Source organism: Nansenia antarctica (genome assembly GCF_963989245.1).
Source record: "Nansenia antarctica genome assembly, chromosome: 5".
Lineage (NCBI taxonomy): Eukaryota > Metazoa > Chordata > Actinopteri > Argentiniformes > Microstomatidae > Nansenia > Nansenia antarctica.
Window position 1 is genome coordinate 12639910 of NC_137690.1, and position 21289 is coordinate 12661198.

The 21289-nt window shown below is 48.1% G+C and overlaps 1 protein-coding gene across 1 annotated transcript in view; it reads left to right on the forward strand.

Annotated features, from left to right (window-relative positions):
* Positions 1–19295, forward strand: part of pgm5 (phosphoglucomutase 5) — a gene marked incomplete at both ends in the record, with an annotated part of 27724 nt that extends 8429 nt beyond the window's left edge. Inside the window, 5 exons of the mRNA XM_080533035.1 lie at positions 10062–10177; positions 13143–13278; positions 14396–14579; positions 16668–16805; positions 19206–19295. Coding sequence (XP_080389161.1) covers positions 10062–10177; positions 13143–13278; positions 14396–14579; positions 16668–16805; positions 19206–19295 — 664 coding nt within the window. The remainder of the gene's footprint in view (positions 1–10061; positions 10178–13142; positions 13279–14395; positions 14580–16667; positions 16806–19205) is intronic.
* Between the last annotated feature and the right edge of the window lie 1994 nt (positions 19296–21289).

Here is a 21289-nt window from a genome sequence, read left to right on the forward strand (position 1 = left end):
GAACTAGCATTAGCATTAGCCTTGTAATTAGCATTAGCATACAAACAACTAACACACGGTAACGGTATCACATATGAACAACACATTTATTATACATGACTGATGTATACATCCCCAAATATACATTCCCTCCCCGCCGGCCACACACACACTCAATCACTCACTCATAGTCTCTGGCCTGAACAGGCTTATAGTCCAGGGCGGTGGTGCGCGTTGAGGCCTGGTTGGATGGCATGTGCGTCGATGAAGTTAGCCGACGAAAAGGGGGGGGGGACGTAGCAACGCGGAGGGAAAGGGCCGTCTTCGTGGTCCACAACGAGGTGAAGGGCCCAGGTCCGGTGGTCCGCGTCGAAGCTCCGCTGGAGTCAGTGTTCGGTCGCAGTCCGCTCGTGGAGGCGACGATTATGTCCAGCTGGCGTCTCGCTTGGTCCAACGTTGAACAGCCGGCTGCTGGCAAGGCGGTCCAACGGGAACACTACTAAACGGGCTACAGTGGTACACTCAATAATCGCTTTCCTGGCGTCTTCAGCTGCTGCACGGTGTGCGTGTTGCTGAATCCGCCATCTTAGATTGTCTTCTCTTTACTCTCTCTCGTTCGGTCTCTCTCGTTCTGATTCTCATCACACACTGACTCGCGGACTACTTCCGTCTCTTATATATACACCACCGAACCTAACATCCGGGTCACGGACACACCCCGGATATACTACGTCATCAAACATATACAGAAACATTACAATAATAATACATATACCTTCATAAACGTACAGAATAGTATAGAAAATAAGAAAGTAAATAACAGGGGCAAAATAGGGCTGGTTTGGGGAAACTAAACTGGCACTAAACTGTGGGCCTTCACAACAGCCGCCCCATGAAACCCTCGGTTTCAGTTAACTAAAGAAGGCACACTGGCTAGGCTGCTCTAGCAGCGTGAGGTATGAGGTGATAGGACCTTGGTCACTCTGCCTGTCTGCCAGGCGGCGCGTGGAAGGGACTGGTCGATCACCAGTACCACGGCACCTTCGGACAAGTGGTCTCTCTCCCTCAGCAGAGTCTTCTGCTTCTCCTCCTTCTCCAGGGCGCGGATGTGCTCCTCGAAGCAGATCAGAGCGTCTTCCTGGTCCATGTTCTGCAGCTCCTCGTACTCAGCGAAGGTGGGGTCGTCCAGCAGGTACTGCTGGGCCTCGGACCAGGTGGTGCGGTAGGTGACGTTGGCCATGTTGTCCAGAATGCTCTTCAGCGCCTCCCAGTTCCTCTTCCTGAGCTGCTTGGCTTGTTCCTTCTCCTTCTTAGCCTTGTAGGCCTTAAACGCTTGCTTCTTCTCACTCAGCTTGGGCAGGGCGCTGTAGCGTGGGTCGTTGATGATCATTCTCATGGTTTGCTCCCATGACGCGTTGGATGAACCACCATTCTCCTTCAGAAGCTCTTTGAAGGCCTGCTTGGCCTCCTCTTTTGGGTTCCACTTGTACGTTTTCTTCGCCAACTCCGGCCTTTCCTCCTTGGAGGCGTCTACAATACTGGCTGAGACTTCCATGGCTGACGTGTACTCGACGGAGTTGACGGGCGCGTCAATGCTGACCTCGGCCACGTGAGGGTGCATGGCCACCTGCAGGTGTTCCTCGGCAACAGCTGTTGCCGCCATGGCACGGTAGCGCCACCACCGGGACTCCTTAGTCTGGGAGTTGTAGTAGTAAGGCTTTCCCGTGTCAGACTTGTACTCCTTCCACGGGCACTTAGACAACCTTTGCTCAGCAGGAGATTTCAGGTCGTCTGGTTTCTCCCCTGAGGACTGTTTAGTCTCTGTGTTGTAGAAGTAGGTCTTCCCATCCAGAGACTTATGCTCTGTCCACAGAGACTTCTTCTTTGGTTGGTCATCCTGTGGTGAACCATTTGTGGTACTAACTGTTCCAGGTGCACTGGCAGCAATAGATTCCACTCCAGGCGGTCCGGTTGGTTGGTTTGCTTCTTCGGTTCGGACATGGAGGGATGACGTAGCTCTCCCGTCTCTATCTCTCCCCTCGGTAGCGCCTTGGAGGGCCCACCCAAGCGCAGTCTTAACAGCCATCGGGCAGCCTCGTGGTCCTCTCAGCGGAGGACGGAGCGACACGATCAGTTCAGCGTTGTCCGAGCCGATGAGAAGGGTTGGCTCCGCTCCTTCTATCGGATGTAGGTCTACTCGCCGTAGGTGGGGATATCTTGCGCGTAATCTCTCCAGGGGGTAGTCGTAGCGGGAGAGCGCTAGCTGGTCGGCGGTGAAGACATTCTGAAGCCGATGTCTATCCGACGGCCGCCCCGCCGGGGAGATAGAGAAGTTGATTCTCGCCCCGGTGACCTCTTTAAGGTCGCGACGGATCGTGCGCAGAGTCAGCTTCTCCGCAGTCCCTTGGAGCCCCAACTGGCGCACTGCCCCCTGGAGAAGGATGGTCCGTTCCGACCCGTCGTCTAGAACGGCGTACGTGTCGTACACAGCGTTGTTGTGGTGAAGTCGGACCTTCACCACCTTCAGTAGAACCTTGGAGCCGCTGCTCTGTGGCGAGTCTAGGTAGTAGACAGGGGTTTCCTCTTCCGGTGCGCGACCGGACCTAGGGCTTCTGTTGCCCTCCGTGGACCTGGCGAGGGAGACCTCGTGTAGGATGTTGAGGTGGACCTCCTCACAGCGGTTGCACTTCCTCCTCAAGGTGCAGTTCTTCGCCAGATGGTCGCGCCCACAGTTCCAGCACCTCTTGTGCTCCTCGAGCCACCTCTGCTTGGCCTCGGTACTCAGGTTGTTGAAGTCACTGCACTCATTGAACCAGTGCTCGCTGGGGCAGTACGGACATGGCGGTGGACCTCTCCGTCCCTTTTGAGGGGGTTGAGAGGAATCCTTTCCCTCAGGTCGGGTGGTCCTCTCTCTCCGAGGCTCCTCCTCCGTGTGCAGCACTCCTACTGGGCGTCCTCTGTTCGAGCTCGGCCCGTCCCAGCGGTCTCCCTTCTCCCTCTCCTTCTTCGGCTCAGCGTAACCCATGGCGTCTACGTTGGTGTCATGCACTTCCTCCAGTAGGAACTCCGCGAAGGCAGCCATGCTCAGACCCAACTTCCCGGGGTTACGAACGCGCTGCTGTCGCCGGAACCTCTCCTGCCGGAAGCGTGGGATCTTGCGGAGCAGCCGCTCTACGTTGGAGGTGCTGGTGATCTCGCTGGCGCCAGCTGGGCCCTGCGTCTTCAGCATTCCAACCAAGGTGTGCACGCGGAGCGCGAAGTCATCCAGCGCCCGGTCATCCTTGATGGGGGCCTGCTGTTCGAGGGCTTGCAGTTCAGCAAGGGCGTGGTTCCAGGGACGACCGTAGCGGGCATCCAAGTCAGCGAGCGCTCTGGTGTAAGGTGTCGGTGCGGAGGCATGGGCCAGTACCATGTTGTGGGCTCTGGGGTTCCTCACATGCTGAAGGAGAATCGCATATTTGTAGGACTCTGAGCAGGAGTCGTCCAAGAGCGTGTCTAGGCAGATGCGTAGCTCCACATACTGGCTCCTGTCCTCGTCCTTGAAGAAGGGGAACTTGGGTCCCTCCACCTGGGGGAACATCCTGTAGTGGATCATCGGGGCTGGAGTGACGGTCTGGGTGTCCGGCCTGCATGCATTTTGGTGCACTGGAGGACCTAGGGGTGTGCTACGCTCTTGGGGGATGGCTCCCCTCCCGGGCAGCGACGCTGGCTCCCTCTGGGCCGCGTAGCGGTCGGGTCCCTGGTCCTCTTCCTTCCAGGTGGTCAGCTGGGCCGGTAGTTGGACAGTCATGGCGGGGGTCATGGAGCCATCGGCGGGGGGTTCAGGAGATGGCACTCGAGAGGGCCGTGCGGATGATGCTCTGGAGCTACGGGCCGACGGAGGTCTGCTGATGCACACGTCGCGCATGGTCTGCATCACTTCCTCCATCTTCTCCGCGTGCAGTTGCTCTCTCGCCATCTGCCTCTCCGCCGCGCGTTCCGCCCCCTCCATCTGGAGGCGGTCGCGCTCCATCTGGAAGCGTTCACGTTCTAGCGCCTCCTGGCGCTGTCTCTCCGCCGCCCCCATCTGGAGGCGTTCACGTTCTAGCGCCTCCTGGCGCTGTCTCTCCGCCGCCCCCATCTGGAGGCGCTCGCGCTCGAAATGGATGCGTTCCCTCTCTCGTTCACGCTCGAACTGGAGGCGTTCTCGCTCTAACGTCGCCTCGGCCTGTTGGCGCATACATTCGGACAGCGCGGCACTACTCCCTCTGGAGTGCAGGCTATCCGCCCCAGAGGCAGAACTGCCCACGGAAACCCTGGACCGGGAGGAAGCCACTGAGCGGCAGGAGCTAGGTCTCGAGCGCGCCGTACTGGGAGGCAGATCGTTAAGGCTGAGGCCCTCCCTCTTCCGCCCGCAGGCGCTGTCGGACCGGGCCTCTCCTTCCTGCTCTTCCGTTTCCACGGCAAAACCCTGCGGTTCTGCCATCTCATCCTCAGGCTGGTGCTCTTTGAGGGCTGTCTCAGTGCTAGCCACCCGCGCACCGGCGGACACCTCGGCCTCTCCGACCACTGTATCCCGTGGAGTGCGCTCCTCGCTACCACTCAGTGAGCTTTCGAGCTCAAGCTCATACTCCTGTAACCTCGGAGGCAACCGCGGGACTCTCTGTGGTCGTGGCTCTGGCTCAGGGGGCGGAGAAGGGGGGGTAACTGTCTGGTCTGGTTGGCTGCGCTCAGCCATGCTATCACTACACTACCTATCCGGCTCGAAGGACCAATTGTAACCAGGGAGTAGCTGAAAAGGACTGTATAATTTAGGAAGGGGCTGGTTATCTAACTAATGGAGCTAAATAGGCAGTGTAGGAGGATACAGGCAGGGGGCGCCAGCAAACCGTTAGACTAGCAGTTACTATCGTTAGCATTAGCATGGGAACTAGCATTAGCATTAGCCTTGTAATTAGCATTAGCATACAAACAACTAACACACGGTAACGGTATCACATATGAACAACACATTTATTATACATGACTGATGTATACATCCCCAAATATACATTCCCTCCCCGCCGGCCACACACACACTCAATCACTCACTCATAGTCTCTGGCCTGAACAGGCTTATAGTCCAGGGCGGTGGTGCGCGTTGAGGCCTGGTTGGATGGCATGTGCGTCGATGAAGTTAGCCGACGAAAAGGGGGGGGGGACGTAGCAACGCGGAGGGAAAGGGCCGTCTTCGTGGTCCACAACGAGGTGAAGGGCCCAGGTCCGGTGGTCCGCGTCGAAGCTCCGCTGGAGTCAGTGTTCGGTCGCAGTCCGCTCGTGGAGGCGACGATTATGTCCAGCTGGCGTCTCGCTTGGTCCAACGTTGAACAGCCGGCTGCTGGCAAGGCGGTCCAACGGGAACACAACTAAACGGGCTACAGTGGTACACTCAATAATCGCTTTCCTGGCGTCTTCAGCTGCTGCACGGTGTGCGTGTTGCTGAATCCGCCATCTTAGATTGTCTTCTCTTTACTCTCTCTCGTTCGGTCTCTCTCGTTCTGATTCTCATCACACACTGACTCGCGGACTACTTCCGTCTCTTATATATACACCACCGAACCTAACATCCGGGTCACGGACACACCCCGGATATACTACGTCATCAAACATATACAGAAACATTACAATAATAATACATATACCTTCATAAACGTACAGAATAGTATAGAAAATAAGAAAGTAAATAACAGGGGCAAAATAGGGCTGGTTTGGGGAAACTAAACTGGCACTAAACTGTGGGCCTTCACAACAGTTCTGTTATTATTGTTAATAATATTGTTATTTGGATAGTTGGATGGTTGGCTGTTTGAGTGAGGAAACAGTTGAAACTGGTGCAGAACAGTTCTCACTGACCCCTCTGTCTCAGGGTGAGGCTGGCCATCTCTCCTCCTGACGTCTACTCTCACATAGGGCTTTCACACCGGCAAAGAACCATTTCGGTTCGCGTTTGCGAACCAAGTCTGGAACCGGCCGGCACGTTCAGACCGAAACTCAATTGGTTCGGAGATTGAAAAGTTGGTATGCAGCGGGAACCAGAAAATAATGGTTCTCAAGCGGGAACCAAAACGTAGGACAGTCACGTCGTCAGTAGGTGTGTCATATCAAAACAGGCATGATCAAAACAATTATCAAAAGTTTCATCATTCTCTCTGTCTTCCTCACATGCTCAGCAAACACACACACGCACACACACGCACGCGAACGCAAATTTCGTAAGCCATTTCTATTCCAGCAATGGAGCAGCTGGTTAGTAAGAGAACGCGTGTAGAAAGTGTCTTTTGTTTTGTTTCATAGAAAATAGTGTTTATTTCAGATACTGTAGTGGAAGATATTATCCTCATTTCCAGTGAAATAGCTGCCATCTAGTTGTGACATTTTTGTTCATCCCGCCCCTTCATCACCCATCGTTGATGACGCGGATGGTTCTGGTTACACTGGTATGAACGTGGGCTGGTTCGCCAGACAGCACTAAGGTTCGGAGGTTCCCGCGAACGGTTCTTTGCCGGTGTGAAAGCCCCAACAGTAAAAAAATAAAAATATCCCTCTCTTACATGTTTACCATTTAGCAGACACTATTATCCAAAGTGATTTACAATTTGAGATTACAGGGACAGTCTCCCTGGAGTAATTTAGGGCTAAGTGTCTTACTCAAAGGCACACTAGTGGTGGTGTTCCCAGCTGGGATTTGAATTCATGACCTTCTGATCACCAGTCCAAGTCACTATCCACAAGGCCACCACTACCCATCTCTTCTGGCAAAGGCTGCTGTTGTCACTTGTCCCTTCTCTTATCCCTTCTCTCATTCTTATCTAAAACCCTTGAATGTGATGTCTCTAACCAACTGTCTGTCTCAGTATCTCCTTCAGAACAACCTCCTTTACCCTCACCAATCCGGATTTAAGGATTGTCATGGAGGCCCTCCACTCTACTTATCCTGTGCGGCGAACATCACAGCGACAGCACGCTCGTGTAGATTCTTCCTCTACAACATGTAGGATACGTCCATTCCTCACGAGAGACGCAGAACAACTCCCGACACCCCCCTCCTTTGCACCCTTCACTGGCGCTCCCGGTAGCAGCTCGCATCAGATTCAAGACCTTGGTGCTCGCCTATCAGGCGGCCAAGGGAACAGCCCCTCCCTACTTGCATGCAATGGTCAGCCCCCTAACCCCTGCCCGACCACTCCGCTCTTCCACCTCGGCTGGCCCCTGGCACTGCCACCTCTACGTGGATGCAGCAGTCGCGCTATTTGATCATGACTTTTCACTGTCCTGGTGCCCCGCTGATGGAACAAGCTTCCCACTGCTGTTAGTAATTGTCACTGACTGCAGAGTCACTACCTAGCTTCTGTCGTGAAGAGCTTCTCTTCAGTCTACATCTTGACTGTCCCTCCTAAAGACCTCTTCATCCCCATTACCTCCTGTACAGTTTCTCTAATACATTCTCTGTAAATAAACACACACACATTATATATATATATAAATAAGTAATACTTCCTTCTTCTAGCATTGTGACTGCCAATGGCCCCTGGTCCTAGCATAGATTAGTTTTTCTTATGATGATTCACTTACTTAGACAAATGTAGTTGTTGATGTTAGTGGCTTTGGATAAAGGCGTCTAAAGGTGTCTAAAATGTAAATGTCATGGTCAAATGTCAAATGTGTGTGTGTGTGTGTGTGTGTGTGTGTGTGTGTGTGTGTGTGTGTGTATGAGTAGGGGGGGTAGAATTCCTGCTATTCAAGGTGCTCAATTCAATGTCTCTTTACTCTGGAGAGGGTTTTATGAGCAGAGAGATGACAATGAATCATTTGATTGACAGCAGAACAAAACAATACAGCTCAGATACAAGACTAAATATTTTGAACCAGCATTTAATTAATGTGTTTACTTCATGTTGTCAACAACTTTACAGTGACATAATTATCATGCTTTTTGATCATAGCCGACAACATGTTTATTTAATTGTAGTCACATGAGGAGATAAATCTTTATGTGTTCTCCAAAGTCAGATGATAATGATTACATCTGGAGCTGAAAATAAATGCTCGTTAAACATGAAACGTTTATTTCTGTAAAATGTCTTCCAAGTCGTCAACAGCAGAATCAGGAATTAGTGAACTGTTCTGGCCTTTTCATGGCAAAGATAAAGCTCATGTGAATGGCAGCCACAGCTGACCCACTTCTGGATGCCAGTAGAAAAGAGACATGCGCCAAATCTGTACGGTCATTACTCTGCTGACAGGCATCGTGATCCAAGAACTACAGGGACTTCATACCAGAGCTGGCCCATGAGCAAAGTGCCAACTCTCATCCAGTGCTGGTTCCTCACCTTTAGACCAAAAGTTAGCCCAGTAATAACAGAAAGGTATCAGAGCCACATCCGTCATACCAGAGTTGGCCCACCACATTCAGACCAGTTCTGGCCCATAATACTTGTCATTTCTGGCACTGAGCCATATGTACCCCACACCCAGTGCCTGCTGCTGACTGGGTAATATTGATGTTACGTAAATCTCCCTGGGTGGTATCGGATAGCACTCAAGAGCGTGTCAGTGTTTGCCCACCGTTTCTGCTGGTTCTCTAGCTTGAAGGAAAACAAGTTTTTGCTATTGTGACAACGTTGCTACAGCATTGCTAGAATGTTTGGAAAATGTCATGTGTGCGCTTAGATGGGGCTGTGGTGTGGGTCTGTGTGTGTATGAGAGAGAGAGAGAGAGAGAGAGAGAGAGAGAGAGAGAGAGAGAGAGAGAGAGAGAGTGTGTGTGTGTGTGCATGTGTATGTGTATGTCAATTCTGTGGGGACCTTAGTGTTTACAGTATGCTGTTGTCAGGTTGAGGCCAGGGCACAGCTGGTGCGAGCATTAAGCACTAGAAAAGCAGTACATTCTCCCAGTGTTGTTATGATGCCTTTGAAAACAAACAACATCGCCTCGACGTTCCTTGAATGCTGAGTGTGATCAGGGTCGGGCCCGGTGCTTGTGTTGGCCGAGGACAGAACGACTCAAAGGGTCAGAATTTCCATTTTTTTCTTGTTGGAATGCCAGTCTTTTCCATTCCAGCTTCATTCCTCTCTCCCCCAGAAGGGAATAAAGTGGGCTTACTCTTATTTGGTAATCCCAACCTCATATCAACAGCTGCAGCCTGGCACAATACTGCTCCGACATCCCAACAACCCAGCTGACCAGGATACCCCCTCAGAATTCCGACAGAATTCCCAATGTAGAAATGTGTGTGTGTGTGGGTGGGTGGGTGTGTGCATGTGCATGCGTGTGTGTGTGTGTGTGTGTGCATGTGTCTTCAGCAGTGCTTCCAAGAGCAACAAACATTTCAACGGCTCATTTGCAGAACCCTGCTGGGTCTAAAGAGATGATGTTAGTTGTCCATGCAAAAATAGGTTGTTAGTCGTAGTTTATTAGTCTTTTTTTTTTTTACATTGTTTTTCGCTTGAACTTAAGAGAGTTCACTTTCTCTATCAGTGTGATCAAGTTCAGGTTTGTAGGTCAATGGAACAAGTTGTTATCCCTCACTCTTTCTCTTACCCTGACTCCTAGTCTCTCTCTCTCTCTCTCTCTCTCTCTCTCTCTTTCTCTCTCTTATCCTCTCCCTATACCTCTGTCATGCTCTCTGCCGTTCACTTTCACTCACTCTTAGATTCACTCTCCTCCTTTCTCCCTAACTCTCCCCCCTCTCCCTCTCTCCCTACAGTGTCTGTGAGAGAATACATGGCACAGTCTCAAAGCAAACATTAGCTGAAAGGTTAACTCACTTTGTTCCTGCTGTTTTTGCCTTATTAAGCTATTGGATGAGTACATCGCAGATCTAGTTGGCCTTCCAGCAGCAGAGGTCAGGGGAGAGTTTGTATGCTCTCCTTCCATCAGATCTGGAAAATATGGGTCCATATCTGTAGGTGTAAGGTTAGTGAGGATTATGGTGTCCTGAGAGGTGCTGACCTTTCCCTGAAAAGCTCCCTTAACCCTGTGTGTGTGTGTGTGTGTGTGTGTGTGTGTGTATGTGTGTGTGTGTGTGTGTGTGTGTGTGTGTGTGTGTGTGTGTGTGTGTGCAGGGTGGCCAAGGCCATGAAGGTGGCGCTGTATGAGACTCCCACGGGCTGGAGGTTCTTTGGGAACCTGATGGATTCAGGCAGATGTTCGCTGTGCGGAGAGGAGAGCTTCGGAACAGGTGAGAGCAGCACACCTGGAGTATATACATACATACATACACACACACACACACACGCGCGCGCACACACACACACACACACACACACACACACACACACACACACACACACACACACACACACACACACACACACACATAAACATACCTGAAACACAAACATACCTGAAACACACTTTTAATACACCTACACCTATGTGATAATGTAATACCTCAGTCAAACTTTAGTTTGTCAGCAGCTGCTGACATTTTTTAAAACCTATCAATCAGCAAAGCCCAATCTGTTTTTGGCCCATCCAACAGTACAGAGTTATTTTTTGTTGTTGTTTTAAGTAATTTGTTTCTGAGTGGGGCAGTCCCACTCATATTTTTCATTTTATTGGACAAATACAGTGAAGACAGACAGGAAAGTAAGGAGAAGAAGGTAAAGAGAGCATGTCAGCAGGGCATGGGCCAGATTTGAACCCATGCCGACATGGGCATATGTGTACACTGTAGACCACGGTGCTAGACCACTGGACCACCCCAGGCCACCAGTACAGAGTTCTAAATAGAGTGTCCTGCCTGCCTGTGGCTAGCTGTAGTCATCCCAGTCTAATAGATGAGAGGTGTGTGTATGTGTGTGTGTGTGTGTGTGTGTGTGTGTGTGTGTGTGTGTGTGTGTGTAGCTGTAGTCATCCCAGTCTAATAGATGAGAGGTGTGTGTGTATGTGTGTGTGTGTGTGTGTGTGTGTGTGTGTGTGTGTGTGTGTGTGTGTGTGTGCGTAGCTGTAGTCATTCCAGTCTAATAGATGATGGCTGTGTGTGTAAATAATCCTCATTCTTCTGCTATAAAAGGAGAGAGGGGCTCCTTGAATCACCCAGAATACAAGGCCTCTACTGGCAGCTGCTCACACACCAGGAACACTCTCCCTCTCTCTCTCCCTCTCCCTCTCTCTCTCTCTCTCTCTCTCTCTCTCTCTCTCTCTCTCTCTCTCTCTCTCTCTCTCCCTCTCCCTCTCTCTCTCTCTCTCTCTCTCTCTCTCTCTCTCTCTCTCTCTATACCCCTCTCTTCTCTCTCTCTCTCTCTCTCTCTCTCTCTTTCTCTCTATACCCCTCTCTTCTCTCTCTCTCTCTATCTCTCTCTATCTCTCCCTCTCTATGTTGTAGTGGGAATCTGAGAGAGAGAGAGACATAGAAGTAGTGAAAATAGAAGTAAGGAGAGAGTCCGAGGGAAGGTGAGAAGGAACAGGGGAAGTAGAGCAGGTGGGTGTGAAAAGGAGAGAGAGTCAGAGGGAAGGTGAGAAGGAACAGGGGAAGTAGAGCAGGTGGGTGTGAAAAGGAGAGAGAGAGAGGTAGGGGTTCAGAAAGCAAAAGAGTTATAGAGCGAGAGATGAAGTGCAGAAGGGAGAGAGAGAGAGAGACAGAGAGGACAGAGGACTGTGTGAGTTTATGCCTCACTCAACCCATTTAAGGCCAAAAGCATGGAGCGAGCTCGGAGCAGTAAATCATCTCTGCTCTACTCATGTTCCCTCCTCCCTCTCGCTGTCTAGGGAGGCCTGTCCCTCCCCATTATTTAAAGAGAAATTGAAAACGGGTCTATGCGGGGGTATTTCTTTTTCTTCTTTTTTTCCTGAGGACAGAGCGTGATTGCTGATTAATTGTTCTGTCCTGATTCACCCTGTCAAATTTGAAAGTTGTGCTTTGGATTGTACATCACATCACACCTCCAAGAAACAAATGTCATTCTCTGTTGCATTTTGGGGGGAAATGAGGAGGAAGGAAATCAAGGCGAAATCAGCCAGTGAACTTTACTGTTAATTTTAATAACATTATTATTAACGTTATTATTATTACAAGGTAGGATCTTTGTAGTTGATAAGAAACCTTGAAATACATATTATGATCAATTTCATATGATCTATTACACTTCTTAACTTAAAGTACAGTGTGTTCACATTTCTATGTTATATAGCACTTAAATAACGTTTAACTTTACGACAACATGTTTGAACTGAGAGGGTTTTCTTAGCCCTGGGTTATAATGCAGGCAGGGAAAGGCCTGACTGATCTTGTGATATTATGACAATGCTAGAGAAATTAGATTAGGTTGTTTTACGAGACGACTTATGACAGTACCAACAGTAGGACAGAGAGAGAGAGAGAGAGATAAAGAGATGGAAGGAATGATAAGGAGAGACATGGATTGGCAGCTGTCTATTTCCCCAACAGCTGTATATTGTATTGCTAGAGCCAGATTTCCTGAGAATCTACACCAGGGCAAAGGCTGCGCCTGTTTTTTTCTCCAGAAGGAGTATACAATACAACTGGATACAATACAAATCATAGATTGCTTATAAGTAAGATAAGTAAGAGGTAGGATATCATAAATACAGTATATACATGATGTAAATGAAGACAGCTCAGTTTTTACTATCTTTATTTTGGTCTTTATTCACTTCTAAAAATAACAGGCGCAATCACTCTTTACATCTGGCACTCAGAATGTAACCCCACCACCGTCAGAGACCACTGGCTATGTGAGGCTCTGAGAATAGACGGATCCCTCCATCGAGAGAGTAGCTACATTTAGTTACCAGTCTATCTGTGTCAACATTAGCATACTCTCATCTCCCTAGCCTCCCCTGTTTCCTGGTCTCCTATGGTGAGAGCTAGGCCTGGGCCTCCTTGGTCCACTCCTGTACAGAAGCCCATTATGAATGAATGAATGAATGAATGAATGGTCTTTATTGTCATTTATACAGTACAGGTACCGTACAACGAAATTTAGGAGGGGGGGCTCCCCTGGTGGTTGGAAAAAAGACTAAAAACCAGAGGCCTGGGGAAGGGGGGACGACCACTCAAACTACATCTAAGGGAAAGACTTACGTAAGGTTATGTCATGTCCTTATGACTGTTTGGATGACGTCACGGTTACGACAGGGTTATGACAGGGTTAAGAAGTTTCTTCTTTTTTCTCCACAAGGTTCGGACCACATCCGGGAGAAAGACGGGCTGTGGTCGGTTCTGGTGTGGTTGTCCATCATGGCCGCCAAGAAGCAGGGGGTGGAGGAGATCGTCAAGGAGCACTGGACCAAGCTGGGTCGCAACTACTTCTGCCGGTAGACACTGTGCACTCTGTCATTATCAGAATTCTGAATTCTTTTTATTTATTTGCACATACAGGAAATGTACTTTGTGTGGTTGGTGTGTAGGACATAAAGATACAAACAACAATATAATAACAAACAACAATGTAATAAACAAGAACATATACGCAAAAATGGTTTAAAAAGACAATGACAGAAAGAGGCAGTAGAACAATAATTTTGTAGACTGTAAATTAGAGTATGTAAAACTCATATGGATTACATTGTCAGTTGTGTGTGTGTGTGTGTGTGTGTTTGTTTGTGTGTCTGTGTGTCTGTGACAGGAGGGGGTAGGGGGGGGAGTGGAAGTACCAGAGTCAATGAGAGGCAGGGGGCTTGTTTGTGAGGCCCACTGCCATGGGGAAGATTAATAAACACATTATCTACCAATGGCCTTGTTTTTATGTCCTTATCTGATATCCATGCCCTTGGATGACTCAGGTTTGCTTCTCTTTACAATGGCCCCATTGAAACTACTATTGCCTCGGGATTAGGTTCAGAGGCCTCTAAGGTTGAGTTCCTCTTCCCCTCTATCTCCGCCCCTAATGAGTCCCTTATGCCCTCCCCAATCCCCCATAAGTCCCTTCACCCCACCCCTCCTTTCTAACTCCCTTTTTAGTGTCTCCCCCAAGAGAGAGAAAAGGGACATGTCACTGTTGGATATTGGAAAGCTCCAACATTCCCACACAAACGTTCCCTAATTCGTCACACACTTCCCACAGCACACACAAAGCAACAGGGAGGAGGCCAATAGGGAGGAGAGAGACCATGGAAATAACCTCATATCATGTCCAGTCTGATACTCTGGTATGAGCTTGGCTGTGGTGGTGACCTAGTCCTGGAATATTCATTATGTCCATCTGACAAGGCCAGGTTGATATAAGTCAGAGAGATCAGGGTCAGGGAATGTCTTGGTAGAATGCCAGGCAGTTTTATACTGAATCTCGAAACTTGGTCTCAGATAGTAAGTTGGTGTGTGTGCGTGTGCACGCGCGTGTGTGTGCGTGTGCGTGTGTATGTGTGCCACATTTGTGTGTGTGTCTGTGCTTATGTTCACACCTGTGTGTGTGTGTGTGTTTTGTGTTTCCAGGTTTGACTACGAGGGTGTGGACCCCAGGGCAGCGTTCTACCTTATGAGAGACTTGGAGGGAGTGATTGCAGACAAGGCCTTCACCAGTCAGAAGTTTGCTGTGGGGAACAACGTGTACAGTGTGGAACGGGCTGACAACTTTGAATACATCGACCCAGTAGATGGAACTGTATACCGGAACCAGGTTAGTCTGAGACCGTGAAGAGGACAGGTCACTTTCAATATGATGACTGTAGCCAGGGAGAAGCAGGAGGGGAGAGAGGAGAGGAGAGGAAATGGGAGGGAGGAGGCGGGGAGGTTGGAGAGGTGAGGAGATGGGAGGGAGGAAGGAAGCGGGGGGGAGGGGGAGGAGAAGAGAGGAGGTGAGGAGATGGGAAGAAGATGGGAGGGGTGGGGGGGGGGGGGAGGAGTATGGCTTTTTTATGGTAAGGTCCACATCTTATCAGTCAATTGAATAACACACACGCGCACACGCGCACACACACACACACACACACACACACACACACACACACACACAGACACTCACACACACACACACACACACACACACACACTACCTTGACTGTCTCTCCTCCATCCTGTTCTACCCCCCCGGCCCTCTCTAATCCTTATGGAATACCTCCCCCCCACCTCTCTATCTAGCCCCCCAATACTAACCCTGTCTCTGAAGTCTACCCAGCTGACTCCCTCTGTTCTGTTCAGGAATGTGTGGAAACTCTCCCCTGGCGTCGACGCTTCTCAGCCTCTGGCCCCACCTCATACCACACACAGACCGTCACATGCACACACACACACACACACACACACACACACACACACACATACACACACACACACACACACACACAGACAGTCCCCTGACATTAGTGTGTTTATATTGTGTGTGTGTGTGTGTGTGTGTGTGTGTGTGTGTGTGTGTGCGTGTGCGCATGTGATCGTGCGTGTGTGTGTGTGTGTGTGGTCGGCCAGTCACCCACCCAATATGGCCTGTGACAGAAGTGCATCAGACCTCAGCTATCTTTCACTGTCAGAGTGCGCACGCTCCACAGGGGCACAGCAGCTACTCAGCTAGTTAGTCATTCACCCAAAAGTGTGACAGTGTTTCTGGTCCGCCCAGTAAATCCTGCTAGCCCCTGTGCATATTATTCCAGCAGACATTCCTCACAGGACAGGGTTGTGTCAGCTGTTGTCTCCCTCCCTCTTCTGCCTGTCTGGGAGAGGTGGAGCGAGCGGTGTCAGCTGTCTAGTACACACACACACACACACACTCACACACGCACTCACGCACGCACGTATGCAAGCACACACTCACGCACGCACGTATGCAAGCACGGACATATGCAAGCACACAAGTACGCACACACACACACACACACACACATACACATACACACACACACACACACACACACACACACACACACACACACACACTCCAGTAGGAGAGAGGTAGGCTGGCTGTGGTGACAGGATGAGAGGAGAGGAGAGGGGCTTTACAAAGCTATGCCTTGGCTCCCTCTGCCTTCTGCTACTGAATTCATACTGCATAGACTACATTAACACACTCCCTCACTCCTTCTCTGTAGTGGGGGTAGTGATGGCCTAGTGGTTAGTGAGTTTGACTGGTGATCAGAAGGTCATGAGTTCACATCCCACAACACCACTAGTGTGCCCACTTAGCCCTAAGTTACTGTCCCTGTAATGTCTAATTGTAATTCGCTTACAATTAAAAGCATCTGCTAAATGGTTAAAAATGTTAATAATAAAAAAAAAGAAGATCAAACACAACATTTGCTTGCCCATAGCTCCTCAGAGGAGGATGTTTTTAACTGGCATTACTAACACAACATTACTTAGCTTCCTCATGGTTGCATGGTTCTATTGTTCTATTGTTAGAGATGAGCGGGACATCCCTCATTACCACTGTCTTCACAGGCCCCAGGTCTGTCACCAGCCCAGACACTCACGTGTGTGTCTGGGCTGGGGACAGACCTGGGGCGTGAAAAGACAGTGGTAATGAGAGACGGACTACACTGACATCTAGTGGTAGATGGATGCAAGTTATTTTCGGCCATGATCCATTATCATGACATGCTCTTTTCTGTCTTTTCTCTCTTTGAGCCCACTGAATTATCTTGAAACGCTCTGTTTGCTTTTGGCATGCTTTAGCACTCCTCCTATCATCTAAACCTTGTTGGGTAATTAATAACGGATGGCGTTTGTCCACTGTTCTTCTCATCTGTCTGTCTGTCTGTCTGTCCGTCCGCAGGGTCTGCGGATCGTCTTCACAGACGCATCCCGCCTGGTCTTCCGTCTGAGTGGGAGTGGAGGAGGCGTGGGGGCCACCATCCGCATCTATGCAGAGAGCTTCGAGCGAGACCCAGAGAAGCATGACAGAGAGACTCAGGTAAGGGATTGCTCTTTAGTTGTGGGCATTACTCTTTAGTGTGTGTGCGTGCGTGCGTGTGTGTGTGTGTCTGCTGGGAATATAAACACTTTTATTACTCCCACATATTTCCTTGAGCCAATTCTCTGTCATTTGTTTTATGTGTGTGAACGTCTGACAACGCCAGTGTAAAAACATCCCATGCCAATGCTTTATTGAGCCTAAATGAAGTAGTAACTGTTAATATGCTAGACAGGGTATTCTCCTCCTTCTGTTGTTTTCTTCTACAGTCACAAGCCTTCATGGCCATAAACGAGTGCATTTTGATATGATCAATTTCCTTTATTGTTTAACAATACGTTTAACAGCATTGACACCAATATGAGCACGGGGTCAAAGCAGGTCAACCAATGGAATAACATCCTCTGACACACCCTCTACGCTCAGCATGCAGAGCCCAGCATGCAACGGAATGTTCAGATAGAAATATATCATGTAGAACACACAAGCCTCTATACTATACTATACTAGTAAGATGTTTCTATCCGCAACGTTCAGTACATTGCACTTTGCTGACGGCCCTCTGCGACCATGGTGTATGATCAACACATGACATGACACAAGTTGTTTTGCTTGTAGACTTTGGAGTGAGTGTGTGCTTCTGCTGGTATGGTTGACAGTATAGTGACTGGTAGTTATGTACTGTACTTTAACCACGGCCTGGTGCTATAAAAAAGCTGCTGCTGTTAAGCTGCTGTTCTGATTGGGCAGTTCAGTAGTTTAGGTGAGCCCACCCATACCAGATGATCTAATCAAACATTATGGACATGTATGCCCTTTCTATGTCCTTCAGATAGCGATGATTTCTCTAAACCCAATCCTTGACCAATACATGATGATATCAGATCAGATGATAAAGTCAGTCATGCACACAGTCAGTCACAAACATTCTAGTCAGAAACAACTCACAGGTCAGCTAGAAAACCCTGCTCCTCTATTGGCAGTTTCCTCACACAATAGTTTTGAGGATGTGTGGTTAGTGTGTATGCTTGTTCACAGCAATCAAAGGGGACTACAGGTTAATGGCTGTGCCATACAAACCAATAAATGCTGTAGGTTTCATTGTGTCAGTGTCGTTGCCTTGAACAAGGGTTAGGCTGTACACAGTTCATGAATGCAACGCCAAGTAATATTAACATGAAAAAAGATAATATACGATCACGTATTTAAATATGTACATACATACCGGTAATACCTAACAGCATATAATATATATAATCATATGCACCACAAATTAATAGAAAAACAGTTATTCGGCTACGGCTAATTGATTCATATACTAACTGTAGACACTTGAGTGACGTTGATAGATTCTCACACTTGTTTGTTTACGTGGCGAATTAGCCAAGTATTAGCTTCAGGTGGTTTTATGACCATGCTATGCTAATACAGTCTTAATGAATCATCTCTTTCCTGATGGGTTGTGCGTTAAAGTAGGCTAATGCCTTCTCAATGACCTCCCTATCCACTTGGACGTGGCTATGATACAACTCTAATAAGGTTGCTCCTCTGTAAGGTTTTGGGTAGGATGAGCAGACCCAGGTGCGGTGCACATAAAAGAGGCATACAGGTAGGCAGCGATACCCCCCAAAAATGATTTTTACTTGAAGTTTAGGTAGACAAAACAGGAAACAAACACAGACTTAACTAAGAGCACACAGTCTCAGCGTATATACTAGTATATACTCAATGGCTTACGTATCTCGAGGTGACCAACACACAGCGAAGAACCAGCAGGGAGTGAAGGGAAGTGAGGGTATATAAAGGAATAGTGACAATTAAACACAGGTGCAGGCAGGTGATTAGTCCATGAGTGAGTGAGGCGGCAGTGGGTGGCTTGAGGGAGACACCTAGGGACCGGACTGGGGAGTGTGACCCCTATCCCTAACACTCCTCCTTTTGAACTATGTACTGTACTGGATAACATGATTGTCATCATGTGTGTGATAGTAAAAACTTTTGATAGGATTATGAATGAAGTTCCCTGAAGTCTTGGTGTGTGTGTGTGTGTGTGTGTCCATCTGAGAGTAATGTGTTTATTTTTGTTTGTATTGGCATATAATTCAAATACTCAAATGTGACAGCAGCTGGTGAAAGCGGGAACAAGACCAAATGTTTAGACTTTTATTCTGAAAAATGATACATTTCAACGTTGTTGAAAATCAATGACACACTTGTTAATCAAGCCAAAATATTGTAATGCAATGGATTCGGTGAGTAATCCCCACTACTACCTAGTTCGATTTTCAGTGACGTTGACATTTATTTATATGTTTCTGAATAAAAGTCTGAAAATGTTTGCCGACTTGTTCCCGCTTTCCCCATCTGCTGTCACAAAATATCTGTCTGCGTGTTTCACAGGCGGTGTTGGGTCCCCTGATTGCCATTGCCCTGAAGATATCTGATGTCCATGAGAGAACAGGACGCCGTGGCCCCAGCGTCATCACCTGATCTCTGTCTGACTGGCAACATCCACACACACACACACACACACACACACACACACACACACACACACAAACACACACACACACACACACACACACACACACACACACACACACACATACACACAAACACACACACACACACACACAAACACACGCACACACACACACACACACACACACACACACACACACACACACACACACACACACACACACACACCGGGTGTCAAATCATTGTGCCTTGTCCTACCCCACAGTTCATCACCCTGCCTTTGGCTGCCAATAGCTGTCCATTTCTCTCTCACTTCACCTATCCCTCTTCCTCTCTCAGTACTCAGAATATAATATCATATGAATTGATATTAGGCTTTGATTACTGCTACCATCTGGTTACAAGAACTATTGTGAAAAAAGTCGTTTCTGATCGACGCTATTAGAGCCTGGGCCTTTTGTGTGTGTTTGTGTGTGTTTTTCTGTGTTTGTGTGTGTGTTTGTGTGTCTGTGTGTCTGTGTGCGCCTGCCTTATTTGATTGTAAGATTGTCCTACTGATGAAGATAAAGGGAGTAGAGTCCAGTTTTTTTGATACACCATATTTTCTACATAGCATCATTTTATGCAGTCACCTTTTAGGAACTTATGCCGTGCACACACATGCATTCACGCACCCATGCTTCCAGTATGTTTGTCACTCCAACCTTGAGTTATCAAACGCCATCAAATGTTACAATCACGTAAATGTAGAAAATATGGCTGACATTGTGCCACTTCTGTGTTATCAGACTGAGATCATATGTGACACATTCTAATGCTTTGGTCCTCGTGTCGGGATCCAACGTAATGATTGGACTTTTCTTTTGAAAAATGTAAATACATTTCCGTGTTGTTGAAAATCAATGACACATCGCTAGTCAACCAACACAGCTTGTTTTGTGAACCTGCTAACAATGTAAAATAGTGCTATAGTTAACTAGGTAATTGAAATGTAGTTCTGTTTCAAAAGAAAAGTCAGAACATTTTGGTTGGTTGCCGACATGCGGACCAAATGATCAGACTGTCACATAGCAAAACAATTGAATTTCACATATGTAGGTGATTAAGCAGATATGCCATCTTGATCTGTGAAGTTGGTAGCTTTCAGTCGCCCTGACCATGACCATTTTCCTACCCTAAGATAGGCTACCAATGCCAATGTGAAACTGCTTTAGCAAGACGCTAAACCACTGCTAACAGCAGGCTACTCCCCCTGACCAGATGTTATTTTCACACAGGCTTCTTACAACAATGCGTTTTTATATTTTACCATGCTTTTATCCAGAGCAACTTACAATTAGAGATGACAGTAACTTAGGGCTAAGTGCCTTACTCAAGGGCACACTAGTGGTTGTGTTCCCAGATAGGACTTATGACCTTCTGATCACCAGTCCAACTCACTATCCACTAGGCCACCACTACCCTCGATGTGGTGGTGTCCGTCGAATTGTCACACAGGTCAAGAAGTAGGCTACCTATTCCAAAGGGGATACCACTAGTTTCTTTTCCGTTGTTGTTGTTTATTATATAGCCTGTTTATGTGCTTTGTGATCTGAATAAGCCATAGCTGTATTTAATTTCTTTTCTTTTTATTATTCCAAATAAACTCTATCTTTTGTGTGTGATCTCCTGTGAGTAATTCTTTTTTCCTCTTCTGTTGGTGGGTAATGTCGTGGTACACCTCCTTCAGACCTTTCGAGTTCAACTTGACACAAGTTATTTGCACAGAGTTTCCCATTAGTTAATGGGTTGAAACGTGGTATTGTAGACTGTGAGATGAGGGCTTCTGTAACTTTCTTGTAACATGAGATTATAACTAAATACGTAATCCAACACATAATGGAAACATGATCACGTAGAAATACTTTTGGAAGCGAAACTTTTGGAAGTGATTTGATAAGATTAGATGATTTATATTTGTATTTTACTCTGGCAGCACACAGGGTATACTACTACAGCACATA